Genomic DNA, 20797 nt, shown 5'->3' with positions numbered 1-20797 from the left:
AAGCATGTCCTCGCTGGAACCTGGTTGGCCCGCCAGCCCCGACAGAGCTATTCTTACTTGGCTGGGTTAAACACGAACCCAACGACTGACAAGAGGGTTGCAGAATACATATCTTGATTCTGCCAAAGCAAGAGGCCCAAGTCAACTTTTTACGCCAGCTACAAAGAAGAAGAAAAAAGCACACGTCTTGGCCACAGTCTCTCTGATACCAGCCAAGCTCTTTCCCACATGCAGATATGCTTCTAACTCACAGCTCTCTCCCATGAAATGTTTAACGGAGGATGTCGATGGACTTTGCCTCCCTATTTAAACAAGAGGGATGTCTTCCGCAGCAACAGACCCGTGCTGTACTTATTACTCCACGTTTGGAGCAGGATGGCATCAAGGCAAAGAGACGTGTTCACGATTCGCTTCTTCTGAGTGAACAGAGGGGCAATCCCACCGGGATACTGGGCCCCGTTAAGGACTGGAGTGCACATGACATGACCGTAGCCCCCACCAATGCAAGGGAGATTGCCCCCGCTCCCCAGCCCAGCAAATCTCTATTTCTGTTTCCTTTCCCAGCTAAACCACCTACAGCATGGCTCAACTGGGAAAGGGAAAGGAAGCCACTTCAAAGGACCAAAGCGGCAGAGGGGGGAAAAGAAGGAAACACGGACCTTAAGGATGAGGCAGATTCATGGTCACTAGCCACGGAGACTAAAAGGAATCATAGAATCATGAAGTTGGAAGGGACCACCAGGGTCACCAAGTCCAACCCCCTGCACAATGCAGGAAATTCACAGCTACCTCCCCCTCCACACCCCCAATGACCCCTACTCCATGCCCAGAAGATGGGGGGGGCATGCTTCCAGGATCTCTGGCCAATCTGGCCTGGCTCACTGACCCAAAAGCGGCGATCCATCGGCATTTCCCTGGGCATGTAAGAAAGGGCCATGAGAGCCAAACACTGATACAAACCTTCCTGCCCTCCCTCCCAGGATCTGTCTAAGTTCACAGAATCAGCCTTGTTGACAGATGGCCATCTAGCCTCCGCTTCAAAACCTCCAAAGAAGGAGATCCTACCACCTCCCAAAGAAGCCTCTAACTGTCTTCCCAATGTTTCGCCGGAAACTCTTTTGAGTCTCCATATTCACAGGCAGTGAACCTCTGAATATCAATACTACTAGGAGGCAACATCTGGGGAAGGGCCTCGGCCTCTGTGACCTGTTCGTTTGGCCCTCCAGGGGCACCTGGCTGGCAGCTGCGTGAAACAGGATGCTAGATTGGACAGACCCTCACTGGTCTGATCCAGCAAGGAGATTGGAATTGGTTCTTATTCGGCAAGCAAAGTTCAGCTCTGCTCCCTGTAGAGTCCACATTGATGCTCCACCCGCAGCCGCCCTCTGAATCATGTCAAAGGAGGTGTTAAAAAGGGGAAAGAGCAGACCCAGGAGGCTGAGGAGTCATGCTTAGAATGAGCTCAGAATCTCATGGAGGCTCCCAGTAAATTGGGGCTTCCCATATTCCATGCAGGGGGGGAAATCCCCATGCAGATGCAGATCATGGCTTTAAGACCAACTTCACACGAGCTACTCAAAGGCCTTTCCAGCCCTCCTTTACCAACTAACAGTGTTTACAAGCAAAACAGAGAAAGGCTCTAAACACGATTGTAGCAGGTTCCTGAACGGAGAGATGGCTGTAAGGACAGAGTGACTGACATTCACAGTTCTGCCTTCCTTGACTTTCCCATAGGTATGCAATTGCGGTCTCAGCTAATGCCCAGCCATCAGCTGGGGCCTAGGGACAGAACCTGCTACCAAAGCAATAGTCTCACTCTCCTTCCTATCACCCACAAGACGGACCTGTCCTCTTGCTAGTTTTGCTCCCAAAGCACAGAAGGCTATTTCACACATTTCTAGACATGATCATCAAATCAGAGAATCATAGGGTTGGAAGGGACCACCAGGGTCATCTAGTCCAACCCCCTGCACAATGCAGGAAATTCACAACTGCCTCCGCCACCCCCCATGACTCCTACTCCATGCCCAGAAGATGCCCCCCCCCCAAAAAAAAACCCTCCAGGATCTCTGGCCTATCTGGCCTGGAGGAAAATTGCTTCCTGACCCTCAAAGTGCTGATTGGTACTTACCTTGGGCATGCAAGAAAGGGCTGCAAGAGCCAAACACTAACACAACCCTTCCTGCCCTCCCTCTCGTGATCTGTCTCAGTTCATAATGTGAAAGTTTGCAATTCTTTTAAAAGCACCCACCCAGACTCCCCTCCCCTCCGGACCAATTTTTCAGATGGAAAAACTGGGGAGAACTGGGAAAAACTCTTATGAATTATTATTATTATTTTATTATTATTATTATAAATTAGTAAAATGCTTATCAAGACAAGATTTTACTCACTCAAAACACGAACTTAATGCAAGACAACCTATAGCATTAGCTAATGATAATTCCTATGTATACAACAAATAACATGGTTTCATTTAAATGTAAATAATTCTGGCAACAATGAATATACTTTAACATCTTTGATCATTTATCCTCGTTAAAGACTGCGGTATTCTCAGTGTTACAAACTTGATAGGAAAATGTTGGCAGTAGCCCTATCTGTTTCATGAAACGGTTTCTGTCCAGATGTTGCTTGTAAAAAACTAACCATATTATCCTAAGCAGAGTTACACACTTCTGGGTTCATTGAAATAGGGGCTTACAACAGAGCTGCCAACCTCCAGGAGGAACCCGGAGATCTTCAGGAATTACAAATCATCCCTAGGCCACATAGATCAATTCCCACGGGGAAAAATGGCTGCTTTGGAGGGTGGACTCTATGGTATTATGTCCTGCTGAGGCCCCTCCCCTCCCAAACTCCACCCTCCACAGGCTTCGCCCCCAAAATCTCCAGGTATTTCCCAAACTAGAGATGGCAACCCTAGATTTGAAGGAGGTAATTTGGCTTAGGATGTGACTGTAATGCATTTATCCTTTTAAATGCCACCATCATGATAAACGGTACAATTGTATATGCAATTGTATAAATGAAGCAGCTTATGTTCTCAAAAACAACTGAATAAATTCAGGTTTGACAGGAAAGCAAGAATTGCATACATTTGAATTTCTCCTCAAATTTCCTTTTTTTTAAAAACAACCCCCCCAAATCACACCTGTCCCCCCCCACAACAGCGGCAATATTTCCAGAAATTTTTGCATCTTTACGTGATACACAGGGCAAACCTAGCTTTGCCACGCAAGGTATACTCAAGAGGCAGATGATTCAATTCCAGTCCCTACAGAATGCTCATATTTCATATTTTGTATTTTAGGCGTACCTGCAGAATTGTCATTTGCGAATAAGAGAAGAACAAACGCAGGAGAATCTGTACATCTGAGTTATATTTGTGTATCGTTTATTAAAATAGGTACACCCCATCTTTCCCTTGGGTCAGTTTACAAATCCAAATCTAACACAGAGAAAATACAATAAATACCCCAATTCCCCCCTCCCCCATTATGCCTAAGGCTTATTCTCTCTCAATTCCCTTCCTTGGCTACTACAGAGGTTGTCTCCCATAGAAACTAACTAGGAAACAGCTCTTTGTTACTCAGTACTGGTACTCTGAATCAATTACTTCCTGCTAGACATATGCAAAAAAAACCCAACCCTTCCATTCTTTGCAAAGAAAATGAAACACAAAACTTAACACGCTCCAAAAATAAGAGCAAAAAGTCCCATTATTAGAAACGGGAGGGGGGGGGACACTTTCAGGAGGGCACAAGAGAATTTTCCACTTCCTTGTTCACACAAGCCCTTGCTATGAGCACCCTTATGTTAGCGACCAGTTTCGATTCCATCTGGCATAACCCTGCTTCTTCCCTAGGAAAAAGCTCTGCTTAATCTAATTCCACCCCCACCCCGTGGCCTGTATACAGATGTGGTCGGGCTAAGGACCAGGAAGAAAGTCTGAGATCAGAAGACTGTATCCAAGTCAACACAAACAAGCAAACAAAAAAGGAACAGCAACCCGTGCCAGGAAGTCAGCTGCTTTTATAAGAAATGCCAATGTCCTGGAAGGAAACGCTGGAGAGTCAGTTTCAGGGCCAGAGATGGCATTTTTGGGGTGTTTCGTTTTGTTGCGGAGCTTACAGCTTCCCTGGCAGATAGCTGCTTTGACTGCCAGGACCATCGGCAAGGATTTGCATCCATGAACCACTTTGCTTATGATGCTAACCCCGTGTTGGCGAACCTATGGCACGCGTGCCATTTCCGGCACGCGTCGCCCTCTCTGCTGGCACGCACGGCTCAGCTGGGTGGCGGGGCCCCTGCCCTCCCAGCCGCCAGCTTTGAACTGCTCAGTTCAAAGGCCCCGCCCCCTTCCCTGGACTCTCCGCCGCCCAGCCTTTCCCCTCTCCCCCCCCCTCCCCGGCCGAAAACCCTTTTGCAGAGCGCAGAGGCGGCTGCCGCCCTCCAGCCCCCTTCTCCCTCTCCCTCCCCCGGCCAAAAAACCGTTTGCGGGCGCACGAGGCAGCTGTCCCCCTCCAGCCCCCTTCTCCCTTTCTCTCCCCTCCTCCCCAGCCAAAAACCGCTTTGCAGAGCGCAGAGGCGGCTGCCGCCCTCCAGCCCCCTTCTCCCTCTCCCCCTCCCTGGCCAAAAACCCCTTTGCAGGGCACACGAGGTGGCTGCCGTCTTCCGGCCTCCCTCTCCCTCCCCCAGCCAAAAACCCTTTTGCAGGGCGCACGAGGCGGCGGCTGTCTTCCAGCCCCCTTCTCTCCCTCCCCCCCTCCCTGGCCAAAAACCCCTTTGCAGGGCGCACGAGGCGGCTGCCGCCCTCCAGCCCCCTTCTCCCTCTCCCTCCCCTCCTCCCCGGCCAAAAAACCCTTTGCAGGGCGCACGAGGCGGCTGTCGTCCTCCAGCCCCCTTCTCCCTCTCTTTCCCCCTTCCCTCCTCCCCGGCCAAAAAACCCTTTGCAGGGCGCACGAGGCGGCTGTCGTCCTCCAGCCCCCTTCTCCCTCCCCAGCCAAAAACCCTTTGCAGGGCACACGAGGCGGCTGTCGTCCTCCAGCCCCCTTCTCCCTCTCCCTCCCCAGCCAAAACCCCTTTGCAGGGCGCACGAGGCGGCTGTCGTCCTCCAGCCCCCTTCTCCCTCTCCCTCCCCCCTTCCCGGCCAAAAAACCCTTTGCAGGGCGCACGAGGCGGCTGCCGCCTCGCGAGCCGGCCCTCCAGCCCTCTTCCCTTTCTCCCTCGGTGCCTTCCATGGGCAAAAACCCTTTTCCTGGGTCGCAAGGCAGCTGCCCTGCAGCCCCCTTTCCCCTCTCCCTTCAAAACCCCTTTCCTGGGTGCGCAAGGTGGCAGCGCGCTGGCCCAGAAGCCTCATTCTCCCCCCCCCCGCCAGAAGCCCCTTTCCTCAGCTTGAGAGGCTGCAGCTGCCTCTCATGCTGGCCCAGAAGCCCCCTTCCCCACCAAAAACCCCTTTCCTTGGCGCACGAGGTGGCTGCCGCCCTACTCACCAGCCCAGAAGCCCCCTTCCTTCCCTGGCCAGAAAGCTCTTCCTTCCTTTCTTCCTTTCCTTTTCCTCCCTCCGTCCCTCCCTGAAAACTTTCCTGATTCCAGCAAATGCCTGCTAGGTCTCTCCAGGACTTCCTCAAGAATGGAGAATACAGCCCTCCCACAACTGGTAGACTGCCTCTGAATGTGAAGGTACCACTATGGATGTCTGGTTCCCATCTATATTAGGTCTAATGCAGTTTTTGTTCTAATGCAGTTTTTGCAGGCAGCGTGGAGCAGTTCAAAGGCCCTGCCCCCTTCCCTGGACTCCCCGCTGCCCACCAGGTAGTCCAGGGAAGTTGTTTTTTCTAAGCTAAAACCTCAGTATTCAGGTTAAATTGCCGTGTTGGCACTTTGCAATAAATAAGTGGGTTTGGGGTTGCAGTTTGGGCACTCGGTCTCTAAAAGGTTCGCCATCACTGTGCTAACCTGACCCTCGGGAAGAAACTGCAGCTGTTTAAATAGACAGGTAAGATCCTAAGGCAGCAGCGCTGGCCACGCTCGGAGCCGGGGTGACACCCCCCCCCCAACCTTGGGTGGGCAGCAAGCCGCACCAGTGTTAGAGTTGTTTATCTGAGAATAAATGAACTAATAAAACCTCGTCTCTTTGTCCGATTACTTTGAAAGTTTTAAAATAAATAGAACTCTCAAAAATAAGTTAGGCAGGAAAACTTTGTGAGCATCTTGAGGCATTGATTAATGAAGGGAGTTTGCTCAAGTGAGCCGCTGATCAGCTGTACGGTGGGGAGGGCGGCACAGGGAGGGCAGTTTTTAGGGTTGCCATCTCCAGGTTGGGAAATTCCTGGAGATTTGGGGGTAGAGCCTGGGGAGGGTGGGTTTTTGGAGAGGAGGAACTTCAGCGGGGTACAATGCCACAGATAAAAGGAAGTATTTCTTCACACAACGCATAGTTAAATTGTGGAACTCCCTGCCCCAGGATGTGGTGATGGCTGCCACTTGAAAGGCTTTGAGGGGAGTGGACATGTTCATGGAGGAGAGGGGGATTCATGGCTACTAGTCAAAATGGATACTAGTCATGATGCAGACCTGTTCTCTCCAGGATCAGGGGAGCAGGCCTATTGTATGAGGTGCTGTGGAACACCGGCAGGATAAATGCTGCTGCAGTCGTCTGGTTTGTGGGCTTCCTAGAGGCCCCTGATTGGCCACTGTGTGAACAGACTGCTTGGCTTGATGGACATTGGTCTGATCCACAAGTCCTTTCTAATGTTCTTATGTTCTTACAGTCCATCCTCCAAAGCAGCTATTTTCTCCAGGGAAACTGATCTCTGTAGTCTGGAGATCAGCTGTAATTCCAGGAGTTCTCCAGGCCCCACCTGGAGGTTGGCAGCCCTAGCAACATTGGTGCTCGGCAGCATTCAGTTCAACATTAGCTGCTGCATGGCACGGAGTGGTAGAAAGGGATATAGGTTGGCTTCAGCACCTCTTGGCACAATTCTGTGCAGGAATTTTCTTTTAAAGCTTTCAATGTCAGAGCGCAACTTGTCTTAAGCATGCTCCTAAAGAGAGAGAGTGAGAAAGAAAGAAAGAAAGAAAGAAAGAAAGAAAGAAAGGAAGGAAGGAAGGAAGGAAGGAAGGAAGGAAGGAAGGAAGGAAGGAAGGAAGGAAGGAAGGAAGGAAGGAAGGAAGGAAGGAAGGAAGGAAGGAAGGAAAGGGAAAGGAAGAGAAACGGAGACTACAAGTCTGGTACAACTCTGGTACACCCCTGTTCTTCTAATGGTGGAAGGGAATCGAGACCTGCCTTGCATTCATTACTTTTCCCTTTAATTTGAAAAGAATACCTGAATGTAATGAGAGTTACATGAAGCTTCACTGAAGCCAAAACAACTCATTTAACAAATTTGTCCTCACGTGGCCCTCCAAAGCAGAGAAGGGGTGCTCTTTCCATTCTAGCTGGGGAACTGCTCTAGCAGGGAATTTAATTCAGGCTTCAGACAAGACGAGTAAAACATCCCCTGGGAAATTGTGTCACTGTGCCTACCATGCCTAAAAAGAGAAACTAATCCTCGCTAAAGGCCAAGGTTGTGCCCAGATAGAAAAACCACTTAAAGTTAAATACAACTGTGCAAACGTCACCTGGGGGGAAAAATTAGGGAGAAAGTGCACACAAGTAAGCAGGAATCCAAATATTTGTGTGTAGGAGATAATGCATTAAGACTGATATTGCAAAAAGCATTCTAAAAAAAAAATCCCGAGAACTGTATTTATAAACAGATTCTCATCTGCCCGCCACATAATGTCAGAATTCCAAAGGTGCCCATGGGCTCAAAAAGGCTGGGTACCCTCGCTGTGGCTGCTTCCTCACCCCATCCCTAACCAGGGAGAGATAAGGAGTGAAGGACAAAGGCAGGGAAGAGAAGGAAGGACGGGAAGAGAAAAGGCCCTGCAAAGTGACGGTATCTCTTTGCTCTGCTCTGGTTAGACCTCACCTAGAGTATTGTGTTCAGTTTTGGGCACCACAATTTAAGAAGGATGTAGACAAGCTGGAACGTGTCCAGAGAAGGGCAACAAAGATGGTTGAGGGGTCTGGAGACCAAGTCCTAGGAGGAAAGGTTGAAGGAGGCGGGTATGTTTAGCCTGGAGAGGAGGAGACTGAGAGGTGATATGAGAACCATCTCCAAGGACTTGAAGGGCTGTCATACAGAGGATGGTGCCGAGTTGTTTTCTGTTGCTCCAGAAGGTCAGACCAGAACCAACGGGTTGAAATTAAATCAAAAGAGTTTCCGTCTGGACATTAGGAAGAACTTTCTAAAAGTCAGAGCGGTTCCTCAGTGGAACAGGCTTCCTCGGGAGGTAGTGAGCTCTCCTTCCCTGGAGGTTTTTAAGCAGAGGCTAGATGGCCATCTGTCAGCAATGCTGATTCTGTGACCTTAGGCAGATCGTGAGAGGGAGGGTACCTTGGCCGTCTTCCGGGCATGGAGTAGGGGGCACTGTGCGTGTGTGTGTGTGTGTGTGTGTGTGTGGGGAGGTAGTTGTGAATTTCCTGCCTTGTGCAGGGGGTTGGACTAGATGACCCTGGTGGTCCCTTCCAACTCTATGATTCTAAATCGTCCAGGGTCACTCTGGTAACTCTTTGCAGGAAACACCCTCTTAGGCCATGGGGAAAAGCAAAGCACATCAGGCCTCCAAACAGGTTGCGCCTGCCAAGGGAAATGTGAAAGGGGGAGGACGGGACCCCACCACACACCAACAGCTGCCACCGGGGCAGCCGAGGACGGAGCTCTGATTCCGCCCAGCTCAACAATACAAACACAGCCGCTTTTCAACACCGTGCATTTAAGACTCTGGCTACCCCAGGGCTTGCAAACATTTATCGAGGGACCTCGCCCAGCCATAGGGCTGAAAAAACAATAGACAGCAGACTGAATAGGTCGGGGCAGGAAGAAACCAGTATAGCTTCCTCTTCGTCCCTTACTCCAAAAAGAAAGTCTAATTTGCCTGGCAGGCGGCCACAGAGCTGCCCATTGGACTGGCAAGCAGGGACCTGCCGCTTAATTCAGGGGCAAAACATTTGCAAAGGGGGGGGACAACCAATAGGCAGCCGGGAGTGCCACTGAACCATACCCAAGGCTGCCAACCCTCCCCAGCCATGTTTTATCTACTCATCCATCCAACTCTTCTACCAAGGAGCAGCATACAGGGTTTCCTCTTCCAAGTCTTGTCTTCACAACAACCCTGTGAGGTAGGCTAGGGTCTCTCTCATGCAGGATTTTCAACTCACTCTGGCTTCGGAAGGCAAATGGATTTTTAAGTTTACACACACCTTCAGGACAACACTCTGTCCTTCCACAGTAGTAGTAGTAGTAGTAGAGGAAGAGAAAGAAGAGGAAGAAGAAGAGGAGGAGGAGAGGAACAGGAGGAAGAGGAACAGAAGGAAGAAGAAGAGGAGGAGGAAGAGGAGGAGGAGGAAGAAGAGGAGGAAGAAGAATAGGTTTTTATACCCCACTTTTCTCTACCTTTAGGAGTCTGGCTTACAATCGCCTTCCCTTTCCCTCCCCACAACAGACACCTTGTGATGTAGGTGGGGCTGAGAGAGCTCCACGAGAGCTGTGACTAGCCCAGGGTTCACCAGATTAAAGTTCACCACTCTTAACCACTACACCACGCTGGCCCTTTAATCTGGGTTTTCCAAAACCTGTTTTGTTCTGATCTTTTTGTTTTTGTTGCACTTCATCCTTAAGGTGCATGAAACCTTAAAAAAAAAATTCGTTTGCCTTCAGAATCTAAAGTAGGTTACAGAACCGGTATGAAAAGGACCTAACCCACACTTTTACACACCATATGCCTGTGTGTAGCTCAAGTGTGATCACACACCACCTGCATTCTTTCGCCAACCCCTGCTACCTGCCCAGGTAATCCACTAAATTAGAACCAGACTTCCAGTTCAGAATATCCTGCCCCAGTAAACATCTCCCCCTTTCCCCATCAACAAATTCAGGCCCCACCATAAAATTTGTCCTTGCTCTGCTAAGACAGCCTGGGTCAAAGTTGCCCAACAGCCAAACGACCAGATATGTGCCAAATTTCACTTCCTCCCTAGACTCCTTATGTCACGCTTTGCAGATGTGGAAGCAATTTCGCTTTCTTTGTGACTGCCGCTGAGAGTCCTAAGAAACTGAATCTGCGGGGCGCTGAAATATTCCTTCCCCTGACAAGTCCAGGGATCACGCAACCGCCCCAGCTCTTTCGCTACTGTGGGGCGGGGAGGGGGGTATCCATGGCAGAAATAGCTTCCTCCACTCCAGCAACCAGGCCGGGGCTAATCTCTGTTCTAGTCAGATTAGACACCGGAGCTTTGCTCAAAGGGCTGGGAAAGACACCCTGAGGACCTTTTATCTTCCTGCAATGCTCACGGCAAAGCAAAAACAGATGCTGACGCAAGAGAAAGCACAGGTCCCAACAACCGCGGAGGGAATACTTCAGGATAACTGAGCCACCGGAAGGGGGTACAGGAGTACGTATTTCCTTGTAGCCCCTAACAGACAACTAACTGTAAAATCCCATGCAGACAGTGGGTGGCCGCGTTGGTCTGCAGTGGGGCAGCGACATTCGAGTCCAGGAACACCTTAGAGACCAACCGTGGTGGTGTAGTGGTGGTTTGGAGCGGTGGAACTGGAGAACCGGGTTCGATTCCCCACTCCTCCACATGAGCGGCGGAGGCTAATCTGGCGAACCGGGTTGGTTTCCCCACTCCTCCACATGAAGCCAGCTGGGTGACCTTGGGCTAGTTACAGCTCTCTCAGCCCCACCTACCTCCCAGGGTGTCTGTTGTGGGGAGGGGAAGGGTAGGTGATTGTAAGCCAGTTTGAGTCTTCCTTAAGTGGTAGAGAAAGTTGGCATAAAAAAAAAAAGCACCAACTAGTTTCTAAGGTGCTACTGGGCTCGGATCTAGCTCTTCTACCTCTGAACAACACGGCTACCATAACAACATAAGAAAGGCCCTGCTGGATCAGACCCAGGCCCATCAAGTTCAGCAGACTGTTCACACAGTGGCCGACCAGGTGCCTCTAGGAAGCCCACAAACAAGACGACTGCAGCAGCATTATCTTGCCTGGGTTCCACAGCAGCTAATATATTCAGCACGCTCCTTTGATCATGGAGAGAATAGGTATGCATCATGACTAGTATCCATTTGGACTATTAGCCCCATCCTCCATAAGAACATAAGAAAGGCCCTGCTGTATCAGGCCAAGGCCCATCAAGTCCAGCAGTCTGTTCACACCGTGGTCATTTAGGTGCCTCTCGGAAGCCCACAAGCCAGACAACTCTGAAACTTTCTTCCTTATGATGCTCAAGGTGACTTACTACTGTATGTAAATAAAATACATTACAAAACAAAACAAAATTTCAACTTACAGTTTAGGACTGCTAGAGACAAGTCCAGAAGCACCCAGGAGACCAACCATACTTTCGGGGTATGAGCTTTCGAGAGTCAAACTCCCTTCGTCAGATACAACAAATCCGACAAAGATGGTATCTGACAAAAGGGAGCTTTGATTCTCCAAAGCTTATAGCCTGGAAATCTGAGGGTGCTCCTGGACTTGAATCTTGCTATCTTATGCAGCGTTACTCAGTCTATATCCATGTAAATTATTGGGCTTAAACTGGAGTAACCCTGTGTAGGACGGCACAATTTTTAAAAAATGCATAGATTCGATAGGAAGTCCAACTTTAATAGAAAAGTTAAAGGTACTCTCATGGTCCCACATTGCCTAGAGAGATTTCAGCTTCAACCCAAATTACATCCCAAGGAAACAGAAAGTGCCTTCCTAGAAGGAAGTCCGGTTTGCCGGGAATGAGGCCGGGATAGAAATGCAATAAATAAGGAAAACACGGATTGTCTGGATTGTATACAGAGTCTACCCCACCAGGAGCAAAAGATATAACTCCAATGTTCTGTGTTGTGTTGGGAGAAGATCTGCTGAACTGGGTACAAAGAGAAGGTTAGAACTGCTCAAATCCTTTCTTCTCCCTAAAGGCAACCTAACATGTAAAGCCAGCGCAGTGCAGTGGTTAAGAGCGATGGTTTGGAGCGGTGGACTCTGATCTGGAGAACAGGGTTTGATTCCCCACTCCTCCACATGAGTGGTGGAGGCTAATCTGGTGAACTGGATTTGTTTCCCCACTCCTCCACACGAAGCCAGCTGGGTGACATTGGCCTAGTCACACTCTCTCAGCCTCACCTACCTCACAGGGTGTCTGTTGTGGGGAGGGGAAGGCAATTGTAAGCCGGTTTGCATCTTCCTTAAGTGAAGAAGAAGAAGAAGAGTTGGTTTTTATGTGCTGACTTTCTCTGCCACTTAAGGGAGACTCAACCGGCTTACAATCTCCTTCCCTTCCCCTCCCCATAACAGACACCCTGGGAGGTAGGTGAGGCTGAGAAAGAGGCTTGCCTAAGGTCACCCAGCTGGCTTTGTATGGAGGAGCAGGGAAACAAATCCAGTTCACCAGAGTAGCCTCCGCTGCTCATGTGGAGGAGTGGGAAAGCAAACCCGGTTCTCCAGATGAGAGTCCACTCCTCCAAATCACCGTTCTTAACCACTACACCATGCTGGCGCTCTTAGCATTAATCCCGACTGTAGCACCCAGGGCACAGGGATCCAACCCACAAGAACTCCTAGTTATCCAGACTTCAATTGGAGTGTCCTGTTCTGAGTGCCACGCTTTAAGAAAACCTGTGGAGAAATTAGATTCGAGTTCAGTAGCACCATAGAGACCAAGAAGAGTTTCAAGGTATCAGCTTTTGGGAGTCAGAGCTCCTGACTAGGATAGAAGGACTCAGAGATCTCCATTTCTGCTTATGGCTGACGAAGAGAGTTTTGACTCACGGAAGCTCGTACCCTGAAATTCTTGTTGGTCTCTCAGGTGCTCCTGGACTCGAATTCAGCTCTTCCACTGTAGACCAACACAGCTATGCTCTGAAACTACCTCTGTGGAAAAACTGGAAAAGATTCAGAGTGGAGGAAGAAAGAGGGCCGTGTGTCTAGAAGACAAGCCCCACGAAGCAAGAGGGAAGGCCCTGGGCATGCTCAGCCAGAAGAAGGGAAGGCCGAAGGGAGGCCCGGTCGCACTCTTCGGATGTCTAAAGGGTCACCCCACATGGAAGAGGGCCAGGGCTCTTCTTTTACTGCTCCAAAGGGCAGGAGGAGATCACAGGGGCTTACGTTACAAAAAGTCAGAAGAAGAGCATTGATTTTTTTTTTTGAATGATTCCTGCCTCCCACTGCACACGCCCAGTTTGCTCCCCACATTTCAGGTCCAAGGACCCAAAGGAGCATAGCCTTGGGGGGTGCCATGCGGGGGGGGGGGAAGAGAGGCAGGGAAGTTGATTCCTCCTTGGAAGGCTCCGCTCATACTGCTTAGGATCCAGGGCTAAATCATCTCCCTGGAGGTTCAGAGAACCGGGCAAATTACAAACCCTTTGGACAGACAGAAACCATCGCGTTTGCCCAACGTCATTTAGAGTGGAGACGGTGCTTTTGCCACGTTCCATACTGGGCTCAGCTGCATTTCAGTGCCCACTAACTGCTCATCTCAATAGCATGCAGATTTTGCCCAGCTTTGGCCAACCCTTATCAGTAGTTTGTGCTAGAAGAAGAGGATCATGAAGAATGAGGACCTCAGAAGAGCCCCGCTGGATCAGACCAGTGAGGGTCCATCCAGTCCAGCATCCCGTCTACAGGCCAAGCAGTTCCTCTAGAGCAGCGGTTCCCAAACTTTTTGGGCAGCCCCCCCCCTGGTTCCACAAACTCAACCCCAGCACCCCCTACACTATCCAACAGCACAGTTGAAGGGGCCCACTTCTAGCACCCCCCTGCTGCCCCCTTAGGTATCCCGCTGCCTCCCCAATGCCCACTTTGGGAACCACTGCTCTAGAGGGCCAAGAACAGAGTATAGAAGCCGAGGCCTTCCCCTGATGAGATCCTCAGAAGAGCCCTGCTGGGTCAGACCTCGCTTCTGGTGCTGTGATGTTCCAGCCATAACAACAGCCAAATGGTCACTGAAGGAAGAGGGAGAGTTTTAGGAGATGGATGGGTGGGAACGCCCAGCCAGCCTGGGGATGTCACCAGAAGACAAATTGGTGTATTTTCATGTCCTGAGTACAAATCAGTGCAGCACACTTATGCGGGACTCAAGGTGGGCTGGCCAGGGGTGTTCGGGCGGCCAAGCCCCAAGGAACGCATTGGTCCCACAACCTCTGACGCAACTGGAGAGGAGAGGATTAAAAGCACCCTGTTTGGCGATGTGTGTGTTTGTGTGTAAGTATGTGACAGCTGCAAGGCAACCACCCTGGCACCCATCCGTACCACCCATGGAGGGTGCGCGCCAGATTTCAGGGAGACAAAAAAGCTGAGGTTAGAATGCCTTTCTGCTTTTTACTGTCTTTTGCTAAATGCCACTTCCTGAATGTAGCCTGGATTTTTCTATTGTGTGCCAACCCTGGCAGGGTCTGCTGGGGGGGAGGGGCTGACATCAGTTGGGGTGGTGGTGCAGGAGCCAGAGTTGCCCCCAACAGAGCCATCATCCTACGCGACGTATTCTCAATTAGGCAAGAGCAAAAGGCATTTCTTTCTTTCCAACGTTTCTAGCCCACCTCTCTCTACGAACAGACTCAAACAGTGGTGACCGGTCGCCATGGGCCCATTTCCAGAGGACCGCTGAACATGTGGGGTTGCCAACACCAGGTTGTGAAATTCCTGGAACCTCGGGGTGGAGCCTGGGGAGTTGGGGGGGGGAGGGTCCTGAGCAGGGTACACTGCCATAGAGCCCCCCCTCCAACAAAGCTCCTTCCTCCAGGGGAACTGACCTCTACAGCCTGGGGATCAGGCGCAATTCCGGGAGCCCTCCAGGCCCCGCCGGGAGCTTGGCAAGGCCACGAACGCCGCTGGGGTCTCGCACAGGAGGCGCGGACCGACCTGCGCCAGGGATGCAATCGGGTTTTGGAACGCTGCTTTTACGAGGAACTTCGATTGCACTATATCTCCCCCCTTTAATATACAAATCCGATGCCTCTGTGTCTGACATAATGCCTTTTCCACTAAGCGACAGGGACCCCAAGGCTACATTGTCAGCGGCAAGATTTGTTGCAGTCCTTGTATCCCTTCCAACACTAGATACATATGCTGCTCAAGATCAATGGCTCAAGGAGCTTCTAAGGGAGGAAAGGGAAGGAAAAAAGGAAAGCAATGCCGCTGAAACGAATGGGAACTGGACCCGATTTCCACGCGAGGCATATTCTGGTGTAGCCCTCGGGTCTGGCATGCACCCCACCGCCAATGCAACCCGCGAGCGGGGGAGAGGGGCGCCCCGCACCCCCCCCCGAGGCCCAGACCCCCCCCCGCCGCCTCCCCCCAGCCCGTCCAGAGGGGCGCTCCAGAGGCCGGGGGGGGGAGCGGGGGAAGCGCCTCCTCCCCAGCGCAGCCCGGCCACGCAGAGCCACGGAGGGCGCGGGGCGGCTGCGGGATGGCCGGAGTCCGCGGACGGACAGACGGCTGGACGGACGGGGCGGTCTCTCCTTGCAACAGCTGGCGACGGGATCGCGGCGGGCCGGACCCGGGGACCCGGCCTCCCTTTGCGCGCCCCCGACGGGCTGGGCTGGGCTGGGCTGGGGGCAAGGCGGGGGGAGGGACGAGAGGAAGCCAGACCCCCCCTCCCCGGTGGGGGACCCCCCCGCTCACCCACAGCTCGCTGCCCCAGTCCATGCTGGACGCCGCCGACGCCGCCGCCGCGCTCCGGACGCTCCGCCGCCCGGCAGGGAGGACTCGACTCGCGGCGCCCCCGCCCCGCCGGGACACGCCCCCCCCCCGCTCCGCCCCCCCCACCGGCGCCAGCCTTAAAGGCGCAGGCGGCGGCGGCGGCGGCGGGGAGCGTCCCCTCCCTGGCTGCCAACTCCGGGCCGGGAGATTTGGGGGTGGGGTCCGGGAGGCTCCCCCTCCGAAGGCCCCGCTCGCCTTCCGTCCTCTGGAGGGGAGGGCAGTCGCCATTCTAGGTAGAGGGAGGCGGCGGGGCTCTCCTTCCCTCCCGGGAGGTTTGGAAGCAGAGGCTAGGTGGCCACCTGTCAGCAGTGCTGATTCTACGGCCTTGGGCAGATCGTGAGAGGCAGGGCATCTTGGCCACCTTCTGGGCATGGGGTAGGGGGTCACTGGGTGTGTGTGTGGGGAGGTAGTTGTGAATTTCCCGCGTTGTGCAGGGGGTTGGACTAGATGACCCTGGGGTCCCTTCCAACTCTTATGATTCTAAAGATCCTGTTGGTCTCTAAGGTGCGACTGGACTCGAATCCAGCTCTTCTACTGCGAATTTTCCTGGAGGTTTTTAAGAAGAGGCTAGCTGGCCACCTGTCAGCAATGCTGATTCTATGACCTTGGGCAGATCATGAGAGGGAGGGCATCCTAGCCATCTTCTGGGCATGGAGTAGGGGTCGCTGGGGGTGTGTGGAGGGGGAGGTAGTTGTGAATTTCCCGCCTTGTGCAGGGGGTTGGACTAGATGACCCTGGGGGGTCCCTTCCAACCCTATGATTCTATGACCTTAGGCAGTTCATGAGAGGGAGGGCATCCTAGCCATCTTCTGGGCATGGAGTAGGGGTCGCTGGGGGTGTGTGGAGGGGGAGGTAGTTGTGAATTTCCCGCCTTGTGCAGGGGGTTGGACTAGATGACCCTGGGGGGTCCCTTCCCAACTCTATGACTCAATGGACTACAAGCCCTGAGCAACAGACCGCTGTACAGATGGGGGTGGGGGGCAGGAAACATTGATTTCAGAGTGCCGGGTTGCCCATCATCTGCCTCTGTAGGGTTAGGTTTGGACTTTCTTTACTGCGCCTGGGAGTGCTTTTATTTATGGACTGAAATATTTAGTCGCCTCCTTTCTCACCAAGGACACAGCTGAAGGAAATATACAAGAAACCTACAGGCAGCAAGGAGTTAAAAGACAATAACCGACCAAGAGGGGGGAAAGCCCTGGCACTGCTTGGGCAGGTATGCCAACTGGCGCCCTCTCCTGGGTGACCAGGGCCTAGCGCCTTCCGTAGGTGCCCAAGGAACTTTTGGGGTCGGATGTTCCAATGAGCCCTATGTGGACATGACTCCAGGAGACCCCGACTGTTTCGAGCTTGAAGCTGGCACAACTTTGCAGTTCTGACACAGGGCTGTGAAACCACACCTAAAAAAGGATATTACAGAGCTTGAGAAGGTGCAGAGAAGAGCAACCAAAATGATTAGGGGACTGGAGCAACTGTCCTATGGGGAGCGGTTAAAACTCTTAGGGCTGTTTAGCTTGGAAAGAAGGCGGATGAGGGGAGACATGATAGAGGTGTACAAAATTCTGCATGGTTTGGAGAGAGTGGACAGGGAGAAGCTTTTCTCCCTCTCCCATAATACTAGAACGCGGGGTCATCTGCTAAAGCTGGAGGGCGGGAGATTCAAAACAGATAAAAGGAAGTATTTCTTCACACAACACATAGTTAAACTGTGGAACTCCCTGCCACAGGATGTGGTGATGGCTGCCAGCTTGGAGGGCTTTAAGAGGGGAGTGGACATATTCATGGAGGAGAGGGGTATTCATGGCTGTTAGTTAGAATGGATACTAGTCATGCTGCTTACCTATTCTCTCTAGTATCAGAGGAGCAGGCCTATTATTTTGGGTGTGGTGGAGCACAGGCAGGATGGTGCTGCCGTCGTCTTGCTTGTGGGCTTCCTGGAGGCACCTGGTTGGCCACTGTGTGAACAGTCTGCTGGACTTGATGGGCCTTGGCCTGATCCAGCAGGGCCTTTCTTATGTTCTTAACCCCAAATAGCTGCCGCAGGGGGCAGAGTCAAATACAGAGGAGGAGGAAGAGTTGGTTTTTATACGCCGACTTTCTCTACCACTTAAGGAAGAATCAAACCAGCTTACAATCACCTTCCCTTCCCCTCCCCACAACAGACACCCTGTAAGGGAGGTGGGGCCGAGAGAGCTCTAAGAGAGCTGTGACTAGCCCAAAGTCACCCAGCTGGCTTCATGTGTAGGAGTAGGGAAACAAATCCCATTCACCAGATTAGCCTCCACCATTCATGTGGAGGAGTGGCCAATCAAACCCGGTTCTCCAGATCAGAGTCCACCGCTCCAAACCACCATGCTGGAAAACCAAGTGCAGGGGAGAAGAGGGGCAGTTTTTTAAAAATACACTGGTAAACTGCAGTAAAAGAGAATAAAACAAACACTGTGGGGCAGCTACCATGGAAACAACGTCAGTATACGCTGCATAGTCAATTAGCTCTTTAGCGGTCAATCAGAAGCCCCATCCACCTTCTAAAAACTCTTGGCGGGCACCAAGAAAGGTGTTGGCCGGCACTTAACCATCCCACAAGCGTTTTCTTAACCATTCTACAAGGCAACCAAATTCTGCAAAGGAGATATTAGCTCCAAACCAAGTTGTGTATCTTACCTGCAAGCAGCCGCAGTTTGCTACCCACAAATGTAGTACGAATTCTAAGACCTTGCCAAAATGGCTACCTGTTTGCAAATGCTGCCATGCAAAACACAGTTTCCCCCCAAAGTCCGATTAAATTATTCAAGAAACTTCTCCTCCTCTGTACACTACTGCTCTGAAAACCTTAATAAGCCCACCAGACAGCTGAGGGAAGGATTTCTTGAACCTACTACCAAATAGCAACATGTGCAAAACAAAGGCAGCTTCTCACCAAAACCAGTCCAAAGCTTGGATCCCGCCACGTGCAAGCATGGAGGGGCCATGGCTCAGTGGTAGAGCGTCTGCTTGGCATGCAGAAGGTCCCAGGTTCAATCCCAGGCATCTCCAGTTAAAAGGACCAAGCAAGTAGGTGAGGTGAAAGACCTCAGCCTGAGACCCTGGCGAGCCGCTGCCGGTCTGAGTAGACAGTACTGACTTTGATGGACCGAGGGCCTGGTTCAGTATAAGATAGCTTTATGTGTTCAAGCAGGTCTTATGCGACACCTAGCATGTTCCACCCTATCTAATGCCCAGATGATGGTTGCAGGAGATCACGTACAAGCGGGAACAGAAGTGGGAACACAATAAGGCTACTTCACAAGCCCTTTTCCTTGCATTTCTGTTGGCGCAAGCGCTTCAGCACAAGCTGGATCCAACCCCACGTCCATGAACTGGAAACTCTCTTGTATTTGATAACAAATGCCTCCCTCCTGTACACCCCTACAACTTTCCCCCTTGGAAAAAAAAACCCGCTTTTCTAATGGATTTTGTTCCACCTGCAATAAAAGGGACATTAGGAAAGAACTCAAGACAGGGAGGCAGAAAAAGAAAAGACCGTCCTACTGAAGATCAGCCTAAGACACTTTATTATATTTTCATCCCTTGTGGTTACCATTTTCTCCTCACACCAATGCTAAGAGGTAGGTTAGGCTAAGAGACCGTGGTTGACCCCAAGCCTGTCAGCAACCTTCATGGGGGAGCGGGTGGTTTGAAACTGGCCCCGTCTCCTCCTTGTCTTAAGCCCTCCTCTTGTGCGAAGGGACAAGCCGAGAGGCAGACAAGGTTGCCAACCTCAAGGTGGGACATGGAGATCCTCAGGAATTACAACTGATCTCCAGAGGAGAGATCAGTTCCCCTGGGGGAAATGGCTTCTTTGGACTCTGTGGCCTGCTGAGTTCTCTCCCCTCCCCAGGCTCCACCCTCAAATCTCCAGGAATTTTCCTATTTGGAGTTGGCAGCCCTAGAGGCAGCCCAGGGTGTCTGGCGATGTCAGACTTAACTGGCAACTGCTTGCTTGCTTTGTGCTGCCGGACCCCCTCTTATCAACTCATTGCTCTTTCTTTGCTGTCCACCCCTCAATTTCCCCTCTTACTTTATGTTCTTCGCTCCTGCTTTTACAAGACCCAAGGAGCAGCTTCTTTCCTTGTTATTTCCCCCTTCTTTCCTCTCCCCAACATTAGCTCTTCTCAGTCTGGCAAAATGGCAGGCCTTGAAAACTGTGTTCCTCCCAACTCGGCCGCTGCAGGCACTGGAGGTCCGATGGAAGACCAACTTGTACACTTTCTCACACCTTGGAATCGGGCAAACAATACTCGATTGCCGGGCTAGCCAGCCACCGCTTTCAGGGGCTGGGTAGTTCCCCCGGTCTCTGGCAGCGCCAAAAGGGAATCTCTCCCCTTTGGGGTTGCCGCAGGGGGCAGGAACGGGGTGTTTGGTCCATGAGAGAATGCCTTCAGAGCTAGATCTCCGTGAAACACACTACTGTGGTAGGATTGGTGGGATCTCTTATTTTTAAGCTGAACTTATTTTGTTTTTAGGTTCAGGTTATACGTTTGGAAGATAGTTAGGGGGCAATGCTCACTTTGGGTGACTTTAACACTCCTGGAATACCAAGGAGAGGGAAGTACGGCAACGGGAATGGGACCTGCTGGATCACGAAAAGGGAACCTACGAGAGTCTGGGCTTGCTTCCCTTTTGAACCTCTTCTCGAGCAGTAGGACCAGATCAAGAAGCCTGTGGAGTTTCATACTCTGGTTTTCATTGCCAGGTTATGATTCGGGGAAAAACAGCCATGAAAGTTTTAATCCTGGACGAACATACCAACTTGGCGTGCGTCTCTGAGGAAAGCAGAGAAGTTGGGTGGTCCTAATTCTACCTCCAGGCCAGATGGGCCAGGGATCCTGGAGGGTTTTTGTTGCCATCTTCTGGGCATGGAGTAGGGGGCCACTGGTGTGTTTGTGTGGGGGAGGTAGTTGTGAATTTCCTGCATTGTGCAGGGGGTTGGACTAGATGATCCTGGTGGT

General features: G+C 51.6%; 1 protein-coding gene across 2 annotated transcripts in view; it reads right to left on the bottom strand.

Moving 5' to 3' along the window:
- Nucleotides 1–15759, bottom strand: part of TRIP10 (thyroid hormone receptor interactor 10) — a 69289-nt gene extending 53530 nt beyond the window's left edge. For both annotated transcript variants that reach the window (XM_056852364.1, XM_056852372.1), the window contains exon 1: nt 15729–15759. In XM_056852364.1, coding sequence (XP_056708342.1) covers nt 15729–15752 — 24 coding nt within the window. In that variant the 5' untranslated portion in view covers nt 15753–15759. The remainder of the gene's footprint in view (nt 1–15728) is intronic.
- Between the last annotated feature and the right edge of the window lie 5038 nt (nt 15760–20797).

This window comes from Euleptes europaea, chromosome 1 (genome assembly GCF_029931775.1).
Source record: "Euleptes europaea isolate rEulEur1 chromosome 1, rEulEur1.hap1, whole genome shotgun sequence".
Classification (NCBI taxonomy): domain Eukaryota; kingdom Metazoa; phylum Chordata; class Lepidosauria; order Squamata; family Sphaerodactylidae; genus Euleptes; species Euleptes europaea.
Note: the sequence above shows the minus strand (reverse complement) of the source record. Positions and strands in the feature narration are given on the sequence as shown.